Source organism: Acipenser ruthenus, chromosome 30 (assembly GCF_902713425.1).
Source record: "Acipenser ruthenus chromosome 30, fAciRut3.2 maternal haplotype, whole genome shotgun sequence".
NCBI lineage: Eukaryota > Metazoa > Chordata > Actinopteri > Acipenseriformes > Acipenseridae > Acipenser > Acipenser ruthenus.
Window position 1 is genome coordinate 1,583,701 of NC_081218.1, and position 15,574 is coordinate 1,599,274.

Here is a 15,574-nt window from a genome sequence, read left to right on the forward strand (position 1 = left end):
TGTAAAGCACATTGAGGCTTTACACAGAAATTATCCGGCTAATATGCACCAGACTGAGGTATTGGAAATTTGATTTCTGCATGAGTGCGGTCCGATATCTGGAGCATTCACTCAATCTGCTGTAATAGATTATTGATCGCTTTATGAATTAAGAACACTGCAACTGTGTCCCCTTGTACCCTTCTCACAGGTTTGGGAAGAAAAATGAATGCTGTAAGAACGCAACAAGACTAGTTGACTTTTACTGTACTGAACTCTCAGTAGGCACTTAAATCTAACTCTTTAGCGTCTGTATGGTACACAATTCCACAGTCCCCTGCACATAAACAGAAAGCATTCTTTCCCTGCTGAGCTTGGATATCCTCCCAGTGGCCTTGGCTCTGATGTGTTTGTCAGTTTCAAAGGGCCAGCAGGTTGATGCCATCCCTGCCTGCTGTCTAAACTATGAAAGCTCCTTGAAACGGGAGGAAAAACGTCAGAGCTAAGAACGAGGAGTCTGTTTGAAATTCCCAAGCTGTCTGAAGGACATAATGCATCCCTGCCTAGTTAGACACAGAAAGACTTGTTCTGTGATACTGGCCTCTCTATTTTTAGCACGGAACTGAGAGGTTGTTTGCTGTGGGCAACTGTCCTCTGAGGGCTACAGCTTTCTAAGTTCAAAACACTGCCAGATGTACGTTGTCTACACACCCTAAAGCTCTTCTGATTTGCAATACCTCCCCCGACTTCAAAGGGAAGCGCCAGTCCAAGCCAGTCCAATTTTCCATCTTCTTTCGCTTAGCCACTTAGGCATGCCGCATGCCTCTTGCTTGTTAGAAAGGTATGCCTACAGTATAGGAGCCAACTGCCTGAGTGCTGCTTTGATGTGAGTGACTGTATTGGGATATGAGAACTGGACCAGAGATGCATTCTGCAATTTGTAATGGGTTGCTTATCCACCCCTCCCTCTCATCAAGTTGATATAGAAACACCCACCCAGATCTACTTCAGACTCATTGCTATACTGCATGGGCCCCAGGATGTGGCAGTCAAGGTGAGATTTTTAGGCTACTGCATTGGTCAACTTGGTAATTACCTATATTGTAAAAAAAATAGTAGTGGTAGTTGCAATATGCTATGTCTATTGTCCATTTCGAATACACTTCTGAAACGTGCCTCATAAAAAGCTTGTCAGGTTATTCAATTCACAGTGATTCTTTGAATCCCTGTATTCTTTTACAACAGCTAAAAGGGATTGTAACTGACGTAACAATCGCCTAAATCATTGTTGTGCAATTCTGCTGTATAGTTCTCAAATGTGCAGGTTTGAAAGTAACACATGTTACAGTAAACCGATATTTTGTTTATTTTAAAACAGGATATCTGATGCTACACTCGATTTAGAGACATCTCTGTTTGCATGCCATCCTTTTAGATAGTATTGCACTTCCTTGGTCGTTTTCACTTGGAGGGTGAAATTGTCCCCACCCCTTCAACGGCTTCTTTCCTGTTATTAACCAATCAGCTGCTTCCCCTATTGATTGACATCCTTTTTAACCAGCAACATGTTTTGACCTAGAAGATGTTGCTGAGACAAAATGACCTAGATGTGTCTGAATAATTTTAGATCCTCGGTTAAAAGTTCTTGAACAAAGACACAGAAGGGAATATGGAAAGTGAAAGTGTGTGTGGAGGGAGAGAGGGGGGGTTGACTGATAAACCAGCCTTCATCGAATCCCTAGAGTAAGTTAGTGAAAAGCGCTGGACTCGCCAGCTTGGAATGATATAGTGTGGCGCACTGCAAGACTGCATCAATGATATTGATCACAAGGCTCTTGCGTTAATGTAGAGGTTGATATAGCCAGCGCTGGGGAACGGGAACTCATTTTACCTTGCTGCTGTAACACACTGATATAAGGATCTGTCATATATATATATATATATATATATATGACTGCATTGTTATGTCTGCACACAGGGGGGAGGGGGGGGGGGGGGGGCGACGACAAATCCTGCTGTGATGTTACACAAATGAATTGCTCAAAGCACTGCAGCTGGAAAACATCTATATAGTTCAGGGCTATGGAGGGGGCTGCTCTGCAATGAAGGTTAGATGAAAGTGCTACTAAATCAGGTCACAATCTCACATGAAAAAGCCATATATGTTTACTTGATATACCAATAGACCATGTTGATGTTCTGTCTTTCCTATGATGGATTCTGAGGAATACTCTAACAGTTTGACACTTCTTACTGTGTCGTCCTGCCAGGACCATTATCACACCCTCCGAAATATCCTGATGAACTTGATTGCTTTTACCTGTAGACAAGGGCATCGTCCGTGGAGCTGTTGTACTGAATCTGGTACATCCTTATCCCTGGGACCTGGCGCTGTGAGGGCCATTTGATGAGTGCTGAGTTGGTGGTAAGTTCCACCAGCACTACCTTCTGTCCCTGCTGACCCTTCGTGTCATTGCTGGAGGGGGAGGTGGACTTGGCGGAGGTGAGAATATCCGAAGGCCCTGGTTCTGTCTCCCGAACCCGGCTAGTACTGTTGGCTAGATGAGGAAGGGGGTTCACAACTAGCTCCACAGGGGCTGTCGATTCCCCAGCAGCATTGGAAGCGATGCAGGTGAAAACTCCAGTGTCCTTCACGGTGGCGATATTAATGTCCAAACTCCCGTTATCATAGGAAACCGTCCTGGAGGTATTGGAAATGAGTTTACCTTCAGGGGACACCCAGTGGATGGAGGGATCGGGGTCTCCGTTGGCTTTGCACTTCAGGCTAATAGCCTGCCCTTCCATGACAAAGGTTTTGGTGGATTTTCTTGTGATCACTGGAGGGTCACAAATGAACTCCTCTTCAGGGATGGTCCAGAAGTATTTAGCAATCAGATCAGGAGGGGAGGCGCACGTCTCCAAATCGTCCTCCCTGGTTAGTCGTCGGAGCCAGAGGAGCTCACAGTTACAGTGCAGCGGGTTCCCACCAAAACTGAGAACCAAAGATGTTAAAGGAGAGCCTTTGGATTTGGCATAGACAGGGATCCTCAGGAAGAGAGGATCTGGTGGGATTTTTTTTAGTTTGTTGGAGGTCATATCCAACCGGGCGAGCTTGTGCAAGTTGGCAAAGATCCCCTCGGGCACATAGTCTATCAAATTGTGATCCATGTTTAGGGTATTGACATTGTTAAGCCTCCCGATGGTCTCCCAAGGGATGTGGACCAAATTGTTGTAGGAAAGGTCCAGGTCTTCTAAAGTACCTAGGAAATCATCAAAGGCGTTGGGCGAGATGTCAAGCAGCTGGTTATTGCTGAGGATCAAGTGCCTCAAATTGGTCAGACCTCGGAAGTGGTCATCTCCAACAACGGTTATCCGGTTGCTGTCCAAGTGGAGAGCCCGAAGCCCTTTTAGGTCAGAGAAGGTATAAGGTGTAATCAGGCTAATGGTATTCCTGGAGAGTGTCAAGTGCAGGAGGCTGGTCATGTTGGCAAAGTCATTCCTCCGGATCACCGTTATGAAGTTGTCGGTCAATCTCAGCTCCACCGTCCGTCTGTCGATGACCGTAGGCACGAAGAGAAGCCCAGTCCGGGCACAGAGGATGGCGAGGGAGGGGGAAAGGTTCTGGCACATGCACCGCTTGGGGCACACCTGCGCCCTCACTGATATGCTGAGCATCAGCAGGTACAGGATCAGTCTCTCCATGGTACAGCCAGTCTGTGAAACTGAAAGTTGAGAAAGACAAAATATTAGAAACATTGTGGTTTATGTAAATGATTGTCTATAACAGTCAAGGGGGTGTGTGTTGATGATCTAAACAGCAAAATATGTTAAATAGTTGGATGTTGCGTTGTCCTAAATTGGAGAAGCGAATTAGATTAATCATATGCTGTTGGAGGAGCACAATTGCAAACACCCTTATAAAAGTTTACCACAGTAATAGTATTGCAAAGCATGATAAAGGATTGTAAAGCACAGAGAATATAGTAAAGCATATCAAAAACATGTCACACTATGGTGAACTATTGTAATGTATTGCATAACCATGGGCTAACTGCAAAATTACAATGCAAATGTACTATGGTGGCATTATAGTGGGTGCACATCAAGCAGATGTCACAGCAGTAAGGACAGTCATGTCAGTAGGCACCTGCAAGACATTAATCCTCATGAGTGTGTCAGCAATGTCAAAACAAAGGGCAAGTGGTGAAGACACCTTCCAGCACCTTGTGAAGTTTATGTTGTGTGGAGTAGTGGTTAGGGCTTTGGACTCTTGACCGGAGGGTCGTGGGTTCAGTCCTAGGTGGGGACACTGCTGCTGTACCCTTGAGCAAGGTACTTTACCTAGATTGCTCCAGTAAAAACCTAACTGTATAAATGGGGTATTGTATGTAAAAATAATGTGATATCTTGTAACAATTGTAAGTCGCCCTGGAGAAGGGCGTCTGCAAAGAAATAAATAATAATGTTGTGTCAAGGCTGTGATCCAATATAGGTACAGTTCCTATTAAAGTGGACAGGCAGTGCATGCGTTACAGTGAGCTATTGCAGAGATATGTTACAGACATTTCAAGTGGAAAGGTAAACATGAACCATCCACCAACATTTAGTTTTTTCACACACCATGTTTAAAAAAATAACCCTGAATACTATATTCAATTGGAAAAATATATAAGGGACTCAACTAACAATTTCAGAGGTCCTCCTAAGTTGTTTCAGCATGTAATACTGAATATGTTTAAATCTCCTGTACTCTGAGTCCACAGATTGTATTCCAGCGACAAGGACAGGACTTTGAGAAAGACTTATGACATCTGTCGTGCTCTTTTTAGCAGAATATCTGCTCCGGATGTTTTCCGTAGAGGAGGCTGTTAAACTAGTTCCCGGTGTGACATGAAAACCAGATGCTCCAAATCCACAGAGCTTAGCAAACAAAAGTTTCTTCAAAGGTTCTTCCTCTGCAAACAATCTTTTTTTTTCTTTCATCAGATCCCTGCCTGACTTGTTCATTAGCAAACAAAATCAATTCTACCCATGCAGCTCCCATTATAAAACAACCACACAAAGAGCCATTAAGCCGAAAGATTTTGAAGACTGGTGCTTTTTTTTGTATGCTGAAGGCTACGTTTATCAATTATCAATTATATTACTTAATGCACTGTTATGCAGACTGGTCCAGAAAATTACAGGCAATTTGTTGTTCTATTATTGTGCAGAGAGAAAGACAGAGCAAGAGAGAGAGATTCAAAGAAGCTCCAGAAATGATGACTGAATTTCACATACTGTACCTCATAATGTATGTACTTAAAATGGCATGGTTTTGCTGCTAATAACAAAGACTTGTCAACACTCGTCCAGTTTTATAACAAAGGCATGGATTCAATAAAAAGTCAAAAACTCGTATTAAGCTCTTTTAAGAGTAAGTAGCTTCAAATATGTGAAAACATTCTGAATCGTTCGGGGTTTGTTGCTCCAACATTGAATGATTATAATGTTCTCTATCTGCCTTTACCTGACTACTGGCATTTTAGCGAGTCATAATAGCGTCTTGGTACAGCTTGAGTTTTAAGGAATGCTGCGTCTCAAAGCTGTAGGATTGCAGTTAATTTAGTTTCTTTAGTTCAGGTTTTGTGTGCAGCTTTCTCTGCCTGAATAGAGCACATTCTATACTACATAGACTTGATCTACAGGAAGTGTTAGATACTGTGTTTCTAAGTGATGACTAGTTCTCTATGAACTGTTGAAGTAGCATAGTACATTTAATACAGTTTCACAAACTGTCTGTCTTATGCTAAAGCACAGCTACACTGTAAAAGCATCTCTCGTTGGGTATTGGTTAGAGTTTGGTGCAGGTATCAAATGCAGCCTATCATGTACACCTGGAAGCTCCTTGTATTGTGATTGGTTGAGATTGATGAGTGGCGTTCAATCCAAGGGCTGAACAAAACTTGGAGGGATGAGCCGGCTACTATAGAAAGGCACTTTCAAACTTTAAAGGTAAGGACACTTGGCCCCTCATGGCCTCCAATAAATTAGAAATTTACAGTTCACCCTCAACCCTATTTATCTGAAATAGACCAGGGCCTCAAATCATGTCTCATCTCTGTAAGTGGACGTCCTGAGGACCCCAGCTAGCCAGCAGCCTGATAATGACAGATTAGACTGTCGTCGTGTGACAAGAACATACAGAGTCTTAAAGAGAGAGTGATGGCTCTATCTGAGCTCCCCAATAAAAACAGAAAAACTATACAGCCTCACGCCGGCTATTATTTCTCTTTGTGACAGAGAATCAAAGCCACTGAGGATTGAAGATTTTACTGGACATCTCACTGCAGCCCCAAACGGCTACTTCACACAGACACTACATGGAAGAAATATGTAGAAACTAGACCTGAGACTCCAATTGCACTTGCTTTGAGTAAAAGCGATACTAAAGTCATACAGAGGACATGCTTTATAGTATTTTAATTCTAAAGTCGTACGGCTTTAGTTTATACAAAACAAAACATATACTGTTATTTGTAGTAGTCGTAGTAGTAGTAGTGGTAATATGTACAGTGTAACCATGCTTCAGGATTTTAGAACAAATCACAAACACTCTGTAAACTTATAAGTAAAACACGAACTAAAGTTAACTACAACACTACAGTATGCAGTTTATCACAACTAAGGTTACCATATGACAGTTTGGGACCGTTCAGGCTTTTCAACTCACATCGCAATGCATTCTGGTAACTTTGTTGATTGGTTAAAGTCTTTTCATATTTCTCCTTCAATTTTTTCTATAACTCCTTGCCTTTTTTTTAATCACATGACTCCACATCGCTATTATTAGCTGTGCTATTGCCAGATACTATCAGATAATTATCAGATTCCTTTCACACTCTCTTCCACACTGTCTTCTTAGAACAGGGAGGTAAACTCCCACATTAATAAGGAGGAAATCAACACATGTTCCCTGTTGATTGTAAATCGATTGCGAATTAAAGGGTAGGGATCCCCCAGGGGGGCTGGGGGCTTTACATTGTTTCCCTTATTCTTTTTAATAATCTCCATAACCTTCAAATCAAAGTGTAGTAATTTTTATTTATATTGTATGCACTTCCTTTGAGTTCCGAAGTCATTTATTTTGAATTCAGCCCTGAAAAAAATCCCTTTTCCCCTTTTTTTCTAGGTTTATATTATCTAAGAATACATTCTTCCATAGTTTGTGGCCAGTGTTACCAGTGACATTTTAAAACCTGTTGGGCACCCTCTAATACAGAAGAACAACTGTTTAATGCGAGTCAGGTTCTTATAGCACCAGACTCTTAGTTCTCAGAGGCTCCATTAGTTTAATACAAATCTTCCAGGGATGCATTATGATATCCTTATAACCCATAATGACCCTATTAATAGCACTGCAGCATTGGCATGACTTGCTGATGCATACGGCGAGGCTTAAGCTTGGCTGTTTCTGTGAAGCTCCAACCAAATCTGCAATCCCAAGAAACCCCATTAGAAAAAAAAATCTGGTCTCAAACAGGAGGTGAGAAAAGCATGGAGATCAAAAGCAGGTGCATTTATCAAGGGTAATGTGTTATTCTTGCTTTTCAAAGCAACAGAGGCTGAATAGTCATCTGGCAAGTCACTTAATGTGTAAATCGTTTTGTACGATATATTTAAGTACATAATTGTAGCAGAAAAGGTGTACACATGAAGTACATTGTAACTCTGCATAATACCATTGTAATTATGTGCAAGTACACATGCATTTACTAAGTAATTACTATGCAAATACACAGTCATTAGAGACACTTAATGGAAAGTGTTACCAAAAACTGCTACTACTACTAATATTAATTCTGGCATGGGGGCTGCTGGATTATTATTATTTATTTCTTAGCAGACACCCTTATCCAGGGCGACTTACAATTGTTACAACATATCACATTATACAGATATCACATTATTTTTACATACAATTACCCATTTATACAGTTGGGTTTTTTACTGGAGCAATCTAGGTAAAGTATCTTGTTCAAGGGTACAGCAGCAGTGTCCCCAACCTGGGATTGAACCCACAACCCTCCAGTCAAGAGTCCAGAGCCCTAACCACTACTCCACACTGCTGCCCTGATTAGAAACTGAAGCCCTTAGAGGCAGTTTAGTGTCACAGATTGAGAGCTGCCAAGCTGAGCAGCCAGCAATGTGACCACAAGCAAACAACACGCAATCAGATCAATCAGGTTGGCCTCAGGACACGGACTTCTGTTTTCAATGCAGCGCAACGAGGCTGGGGCTTTGGGCGTACCCTAGAGAGAGCTGCGTGTCAATAGTAAGAGCTGTGAGCTCTCTATGGTACTGCTGACATTTCTCTGTGTTGCACTGCTAAAAGTACCCAGTTATCTCCCGCAGACCAGTATTTAAAAAAATATATATATATTCAGAAAATGGAATTAAAATTCTTCTTTAATTTTAATTGTATTAGAATTATGATTGACCCCAGGTCTGGAAGGTATCTTCAAAATTGAAATGGTGTTTAGCCTCATAATGTCATTGCTCGAGCAATCAAACCCTGATTTGGAGGGCAGTAGATGTGGGGAAGGTAAAACAAGGTCAACTATTAATGTAATGCTTGATAATTGGGGTTTTATTTAGATTACATGGCTTTATAAAAGTTATTTATTTGGCTTTTTTTTAGATTTAATGTTTTGATATTTTTCTGCTTGTTTATTTTTATTTTGTGTTCTTATGTACAGAGCTTGGTGATGACTTGTCATGAAAGATGCTTTAACAAATTATTATTATTATTATTATTATTATTATTATTATTATTATTATTATTATTATAACAACATGTGCAATGTATTTACAAATAAGTTACCTCATTAAAAACCTTAAATGGGGTACTTCAAAAAAGCTATATTGTGGAGCGCAGTGATCTATACCAGGCTGTGTGGTCCAGTGGTTAAAGAAAAGGGCTTGTAACTACGAGGTCCCCGGTTCAAATCCCACCCCACCTCCATATCATATGTCTGTCTGTCACAATCCATACGGTAAACGTGATAAGTGCTTGATATTGCAACAATCTTCACCAAACTGTATCCTAAACCCCCAGCCTCCTATAATTTTGCATTGCATTTGGTTATAATCTGATAAACATTCAACTTTACAAATATACATAACCTTTCTTTTTTTGTGTGTGTGAGCATTGCGTGGTTTAAAAATAAGTAAATAAAAGGATGCCTTCATTAGAGCTGCTCAGTCAAATATAATGCTCTGGTTATTATACCATTAACATGTTCAGTAGGCTACAGTATATGGCATTTGGAAAATGCTATAGCTTTCACATTAGAGGTTTTGCTACTAGTGCTTCAGTCTTGTGTCTCCAATTATTTATTACAAGTGCAGAATAAAACAATTGACAAACAGCTCTGTCAGAACTGGGCAGTAAGCACGGTAGCATTGCATTACCAATTTAATGTCTGTAGTTTTGTTTTGGGCTATTTGCCCAGTCTACTTGGTTCAACTCCCACTGGCCACAAAATACAACTCTGAGTTTGCAGAGATTTTTAATTGATTTTTTTTTTCTCTTTAATAAAACAAAGAAAGAAATGGCGATACAAATAAATGCGCAACAGTTACACTTTCTGAATTGGACTTGGGTCACTCTTTCAATGAGTTTTATGATCTTACCTTTCAGTGGGCAGCAATGGAATAAAAATCACAAAAATAATTTGCACACAGTTCTACATGATGGGCACTGGGCACGTTTGTAAGTAGTCTCAAAAGCAGAGTGTCAAGAATATAAATCTGTGTTAAGCTGATTTTATCTGAGTTCAGGAGCTGCTCTTCAGTTCTATTTCCCTGCCACTGACATATTAAACATAGGTTAGATCAAACAGGTTTGACATTAGGAAGTGCAAGCTCCATCCAGAGCATTGCGTTGACTGCCAGCAAAACTAAAGGAAACTTCAACTTCAGATGGTACATGTTGGGGCAGCAGTGTGGAGTAGCGGTTAGGGCTCTGGACTCTTGACCGGAGGGTCGTGGGTTCAATCCGAGGTGGGGGGACACTGCTGCTGTACCCTTGAGTAAGGTACTTTACCTAGATTGCTCCAGTAAAAACCCAACTGTATAAACAGGTAATTGTATGTAAAAAATAATGTGATGTCTTGTAACAATTGTAAGTCGCCCTGGATAAGGGCATCTGCTAAGAAATAAATAATAATAATAAATAAATCTTGACCGACAACTAGAGCAAGGTGTAAACACTGTAACACAATATCTGGGTACAACTAAGTAAGACAATGTAAAGTAAAGCTACTTTCTCTATAATATTTATCTTCTTACATGTTTAATATCCCAGTATGTGTGTTACTCTGCCGGCAAAAATAACCATTTTAAACCTTCAAATAGTTGAATTTCTGAAATGAGGTGGTTTATGCGCCCCCTGAGATTTTCCATTGACTGACTTACTGTTACACGCCCTTTGCAGTCATGTTTAAAGGACATGTGATAGTAAGCTTGGTAAATAATGATATAAGCTGAAATAAATTAATTTAATTGACTATTTATTTATGAGGATAGATAAAATTTATTTAGTTTTTACATATTTAAAGATTGCAGTTGCTATGGGCAACTTTAAATTAAGTGCTTGGCGAAGCCGCTATTGTGACATCACTGAAGCTGCCTATTGAAAAAGGAGAAAACAAAATACACTTTGGAACACCCGTACGCATATGTATATATATAAAAAAAGAAACAACGATGTACTTCCAAACTGTTATTTTCCTTTTAGCTTGGTAGTTGAAAGATTTGATTTCATACCAGTCTGCAACTAATCTCTTGGTGAAACAAAAACACTCAAGGCCTTTTCGGCTTCCCAGCGATTATTGTGAAATTCCCTGCTAGACTGGGACTTTAAATTGAACTGATTTAAAAAGACGAGGGGGGGGGGGAGACTCACAATAAAAACTATATATATATATATATAGAGAGAGAGAGAGAGAGAGAGAGAGAGAGAGAGAGAGAGAGAGAGAGAGAGAGAGAGAGAGAGAGAGTGCAGCCAGTTTTCTATTATTCAGGATGTTGCAGTATCTCGGTTTCATTGCAAGGAAAGGGGGGGGTTTATAATGCATGATCAAAGTGCACTTGAGCCCTTATTACATTTCAATGAAATAATCCAGATAGCTTCCTCATGTGTTAATCTGATCAGTAAATGGATTTGATTTCTTTGGTGCTTTTAGCCCTGACACAAGACGGTTTTCACTCTCACGCTCACTTGAAACAAGATTCACAGAAAACCTTTTGTATAGACGAGTTTGGGGGGGATTTTATACTCAATTGTATACCTGTCCTTGTATAGTGACCGCAAAAATATTCAGAAAGTTACTGTAAGTTAAATATATCCATTATATTTCAGTTCAAGTGCAGTGACTCACTGAAATGAATTCCAGGGGAAAAAAAGTGTTTGAAGAAGATAAATAAAAGGAATATTTAAATACAATTCACACATGGATTGGAGAAGATAGAAAAAATAATAACAACACAAGCGGTCTATAGAAGACCAGAGGTCATATTTTCAAAGCGTTTCCTCCATTATTTTTTATTCAGCTCCTGTTGTGTTTTTTTTTTTTTTTGGAAAGGAGAGAAAATAAAATAACATGCTTTGGTTCAAAATAAAAAGCAAAACACACTGAGAGGACTTGAAATATATTTGTTGTTTGGGTCTAGTTTTGTAAAAAAATAGCCCTAGGTGTCTAAGGGGGTGGAATGGAACCACCTGCCATAACACTGTCAATAGGTTAGGACAACCATGGGCAGCAAAAGTGAGTGGCTACTACAATCCCTTTATCTATTTGTCTTCCTCTTGACTAAAATTTGCAACAGACAGATGAAGGTTGCATATATTACAGAATACAAAACAGGTATTATATTGATATTCAAGGGTTCATTTGTAAGCTAAAAGGTAGCAGATCTTGTAATTAAGGAAGAGGGATAGCATTTTTGTTTCTCGATCAAACATACTGACCTTGATTTACAGTCGCTCCCATTTAAGTGGTCATCTGCTTGTAAGTTGAGTTTTCTTACTTTGTTGTTTGAGTGGGCCAACTAATCTGAGGAACAGGAGTGGTGACACTGTTGTTAAGAACGGTAGTTTTTTTTGTCATTCAATTCATGGAAAAATACATTTTATTGTACATGTTATGTATATGAAGTAGTTTTTTTTTTGTTTGTTTTTTTTCTCATCCTTGTCAGACAAAAAGAACATTCTGACTATGGTTCTTAAATAGGTTCTTAAAATACTATTGTGGTACCATTAAAATACCAGTATATTACTAGCAGATAGATATGGTAGATGGAAGCATATATGCAGACTTCTCAACACAGAGCCATGTAATGAGATGAGGCAAAAAAGTACAATTAGCTCCATCCAACAAATTTCAGCATGGCTCCATCTAAAAATAAAATCTGCAAAGTCAAATGCAAAGAAAAAAAAATACTGCAATGCTGCTTTTCACCTGCACTCCCCACTGATAATTTAAAGTTAGTTGAACAGGAAAAACTCAAGTCACCTTTTAATGCAGCGTTTCAACAGCTCATTAACTTCTTAATATAAATGTATGCCAATGCGGTACTAATTAAGCTGTTTAACCCTGAAAAGGAATGATGACAAAGTCTTTTAAATCTATTTTCTTATAAGCACCAGTAATGATATTTTTTTAATGCAGCTTGCCTCTCCTTCCCGGTACCTAATCACTTCCTGTGGTTCAATTTTCCTCCAATGGTCTAGTTGCAATCAGACCAGGGACCTACATGACAAGACGTGATTAGGTATGAGGAACTATGTACTTTTCATGTACAGTTACTGCAAATCAGGTCCTTTTTTAAGCAGTCTGAATTAAGTGGTGAACAAAAACCAACTGATTTCAAGCCTCCAGTAATGAAAGTTTAGTGAATTAGCCCTCAGCACAACTTTGAATTATCAGTCCTTTAACTCAAGACTTCAAAAATGTTCTGTAGATTATGGCACCAGGATGAATGTCGATAGTCATTTTATGGTAACGGTAACAACCATGCTTTTATCAAAGGATACCCCTGTAGGTTATAGTTCACATGGTTAACCCTTTAACACCAATGATTAAATTTCAAATAGCCAGCCGCAGGCAGTAGCATCTATGTTCCATGCATGCCCCAGAAGTTGGATATCTGTGCGCGGACAGAATATTTCAAGACTGAGTCTCTGATTGCCCTGTCCGGTGCAAGAAGAATAACTACTTCAATATAAAATAAATAAATAAATAAATAAATAAATAAATAAATAAAACACTGCAGGGTTTTACCGGGCTGCCCTATGAGACAGTCTAGCAATCTCTCTAATGTTAACTTGCCCTTCCAAGCACACAGACAACACTCAATTGCAGAGACAGGAATGCTTTGCTGCAGCATAGATCCTAGATGGAGATCATGCTTCATTTGTGCTCTTGAAGTGCTCTCCCCCCCTCACTGAAATACATCAGAGAAACTAATGTAGAGTAAGGCTCTTACCATTTAAAATCCATACACATAGTTCTATAATTATTGTCAAGGTTGAGTCCACTAAAGAGCTGGAACTGGATTCGAACCTAGGTCTTCAGAGAATGCATGGCAGGCTAGAGAATTCGCCCTCTGCTCCGCCTAACCCTTTAAAGTGCAATTTAAGAAATGATCCACACCATGCATGTCTATTCGCTGCAGGTTTCAAATGTGGTTTAGGTGACATTTCAAATCATGATATCTGGAACTACGTACACTAGGTTCAAGACATCTGTTTTTAGGCCTTGCTTTCAGATAGTCTTGGTTCTTGATAACCTGGAGAGTGAAATTGCCCCTACCCCCCCCCAGAACCCCTTTTTCCTGTCAGTAACCATAACAACTGACAACCAATACTCAGAATACAGGTAAAATGACCAATAAACAGTTACAGATTTCCAGGAAGGCAGGTAGACTCAGAATTTTTAACTAGCGTAATACCACGTATAATCTTTAAAACTGTAATATGTGTCTTCAATAAAGTGTGTTTCTTTCAAAACTGCACATTTCAGACCCAATGTAAGATGACATTATTTTGTTCGCTACAACCATTTTAGGTATATTTATATTAATCTCACTGTTGTTGTTATTATGCATAGTTAGTGTACTTAATGTGGACATTGTTTTTGCATGATAAAACCCTAATCTAAATGTAACCCCCCTAACCCTAACTCTAAACCAAACCCTTTTCTGATACAATTGTGTACTTACATATATTGTGCAAAAAGATTTATACATTAAGTACATTGTATATAATATGTATAAAATCATTGTGACCACTCAACCACTATGAAAATACACAGCAGAATTAACCATTTTAAAAAATCAGTTATTGGCTTTGAATAACATTTAATTATCTGTTTCCATACATGGTGTTCAGGTATGAAACTGTTTAGATTAAACTCACTGAAATAGACTAAACTATTGGAAGAACAGTTCTTACCTCTATCTGTTTGCTGAGTGTCTGAGGCTGGCAGAGTGGGGTTGGAACCCAGGCAGCTACATACAGACTGTGGGTCTGGGTAAAGTGACAATGGCTTGGGAGAGTTAGTATTCGCTCCCTGAGGAGCTAGACATAAATCTTACAGTGTGAGGTGCTGTCCATGGGTCTGTGGGAAAGAAAGGAATATCAGAAATCAGAATAGAGAAAAACGGTTTAAAATAATGCCCACAAATTCTTAAAGAATTTCGGCTGAATATCACAGCAATAACACTTGAAGATCTTCTGCACTTCATCAGAGTTCTGAAGTAATTCATTTTGACTGCAGTCCTGTTAATTCTTGTATATTTAATTATGCGGTTTCATTCCATGTTTCTTTGTAACAAATTGCGTTGATCACATTGATATACAGGTGTTATTCCTGTGGTATTCTGCCAGAATTAATTTGGAATTTGTGGCCATTGTTTTAAAGTGTCACTGAGAACTATATTATCCAGATGAATTTGTGCTTGTAAAAAATAAGATATATCTATTTTACATTTCATAAATTAAAAAAAAAGAAACAATTCACATGCAAACCCTGTAGTTTTCTCTTATACAATATAACATACTGGTAAACTTAAAAAATTGACCGAAAAATTGTTAAATTGGATTTTGTTTGATAGTTTTACCAAAGAAAAAAATAAATAAATAAACATTAAAAAATTAAAAAGTCAAATAATGTATTCTAGTATTTAAAACAGAAAAAAAGCATTATGTGTAGCTCATAATGGTACCAAGTTCTGTAGGCTATGGTAAAGCAGCATGACATGTTTTGTTAAGTTTGAGTCAAGGTTCTCTTATAAAATCTGAAATTATACAGTCTGAAAATATTCAAGTTGTTTAAAATCCTCTAGTGTAATGATATTAAAGTTTGTTCCCAAGGTAATCTGTAGCGCCACTTCCCCTATTAGGAATGCATGTCTTGACTCATGTAACGCTTGTTCTAATCAAATTACTCTTTATTCACAAGCAAATCCTGCTTCGGCTCTCGATTGTGTGCTGGAATGAGATGCCCTCTGCACACTGTTTGAAAAAAATAAAACACTAATTGTAAATGTA

The 15,574-nt window shown here is 39.0% G+C and overlaps 1 protein-coding gene and 1 long non-coding RNA gene across 5 annotated transcripts in view; one reads left to right on the forward strand and one right to left on the reverse strand.

Annotated features, from left to right (window-relative positions):
• Positions 1–15,574, forward strand: part of LOC131702734 (uncharacterized) — a 224,231-nt gene that overhangs the window by 184,830 nt on the left and 23,827 nt on the right. The gene's annotated exons all lie outside the window — the stretch shown is intronic.
• The window catches only part of LOC117394900 (leucine-rich repeat and fibronectin type III domain-containing protein 1-like protein), a 45,441-nt gene that overhangs the window by 14,232 nt on the left and 15,635 nt on the right, over positions 1–15,574 (reverse strand). For 3 of the 4 annotated variants that reach the window (XM_033993617.3, XM_033993608.3, XM_059004625.1), the window contains exons 2-4: positions 14,477–14,642; positions 11,993–12,077; positions 2,300–3,701 (exon numbers count right to left, since the gene is read on the reverse strand). In XM_033993617.3, coding sequence (XP_033849508.1) covers positions 2,300–3,701; positions 11,993–12,014 — 1,424 coding nt within the window. In that variant the 5' untranslated portion in view covers positions 12,015–12,077; positions 14,477–14,642. The remainder of the gene's footprint in view (positions 1–2,299; positions 3,702–11,992; positions 12,078–14,476; positions 14,643–15,574) is intronic. The other variant, XM_034911392.2, reaches the window with a different exon arrangement.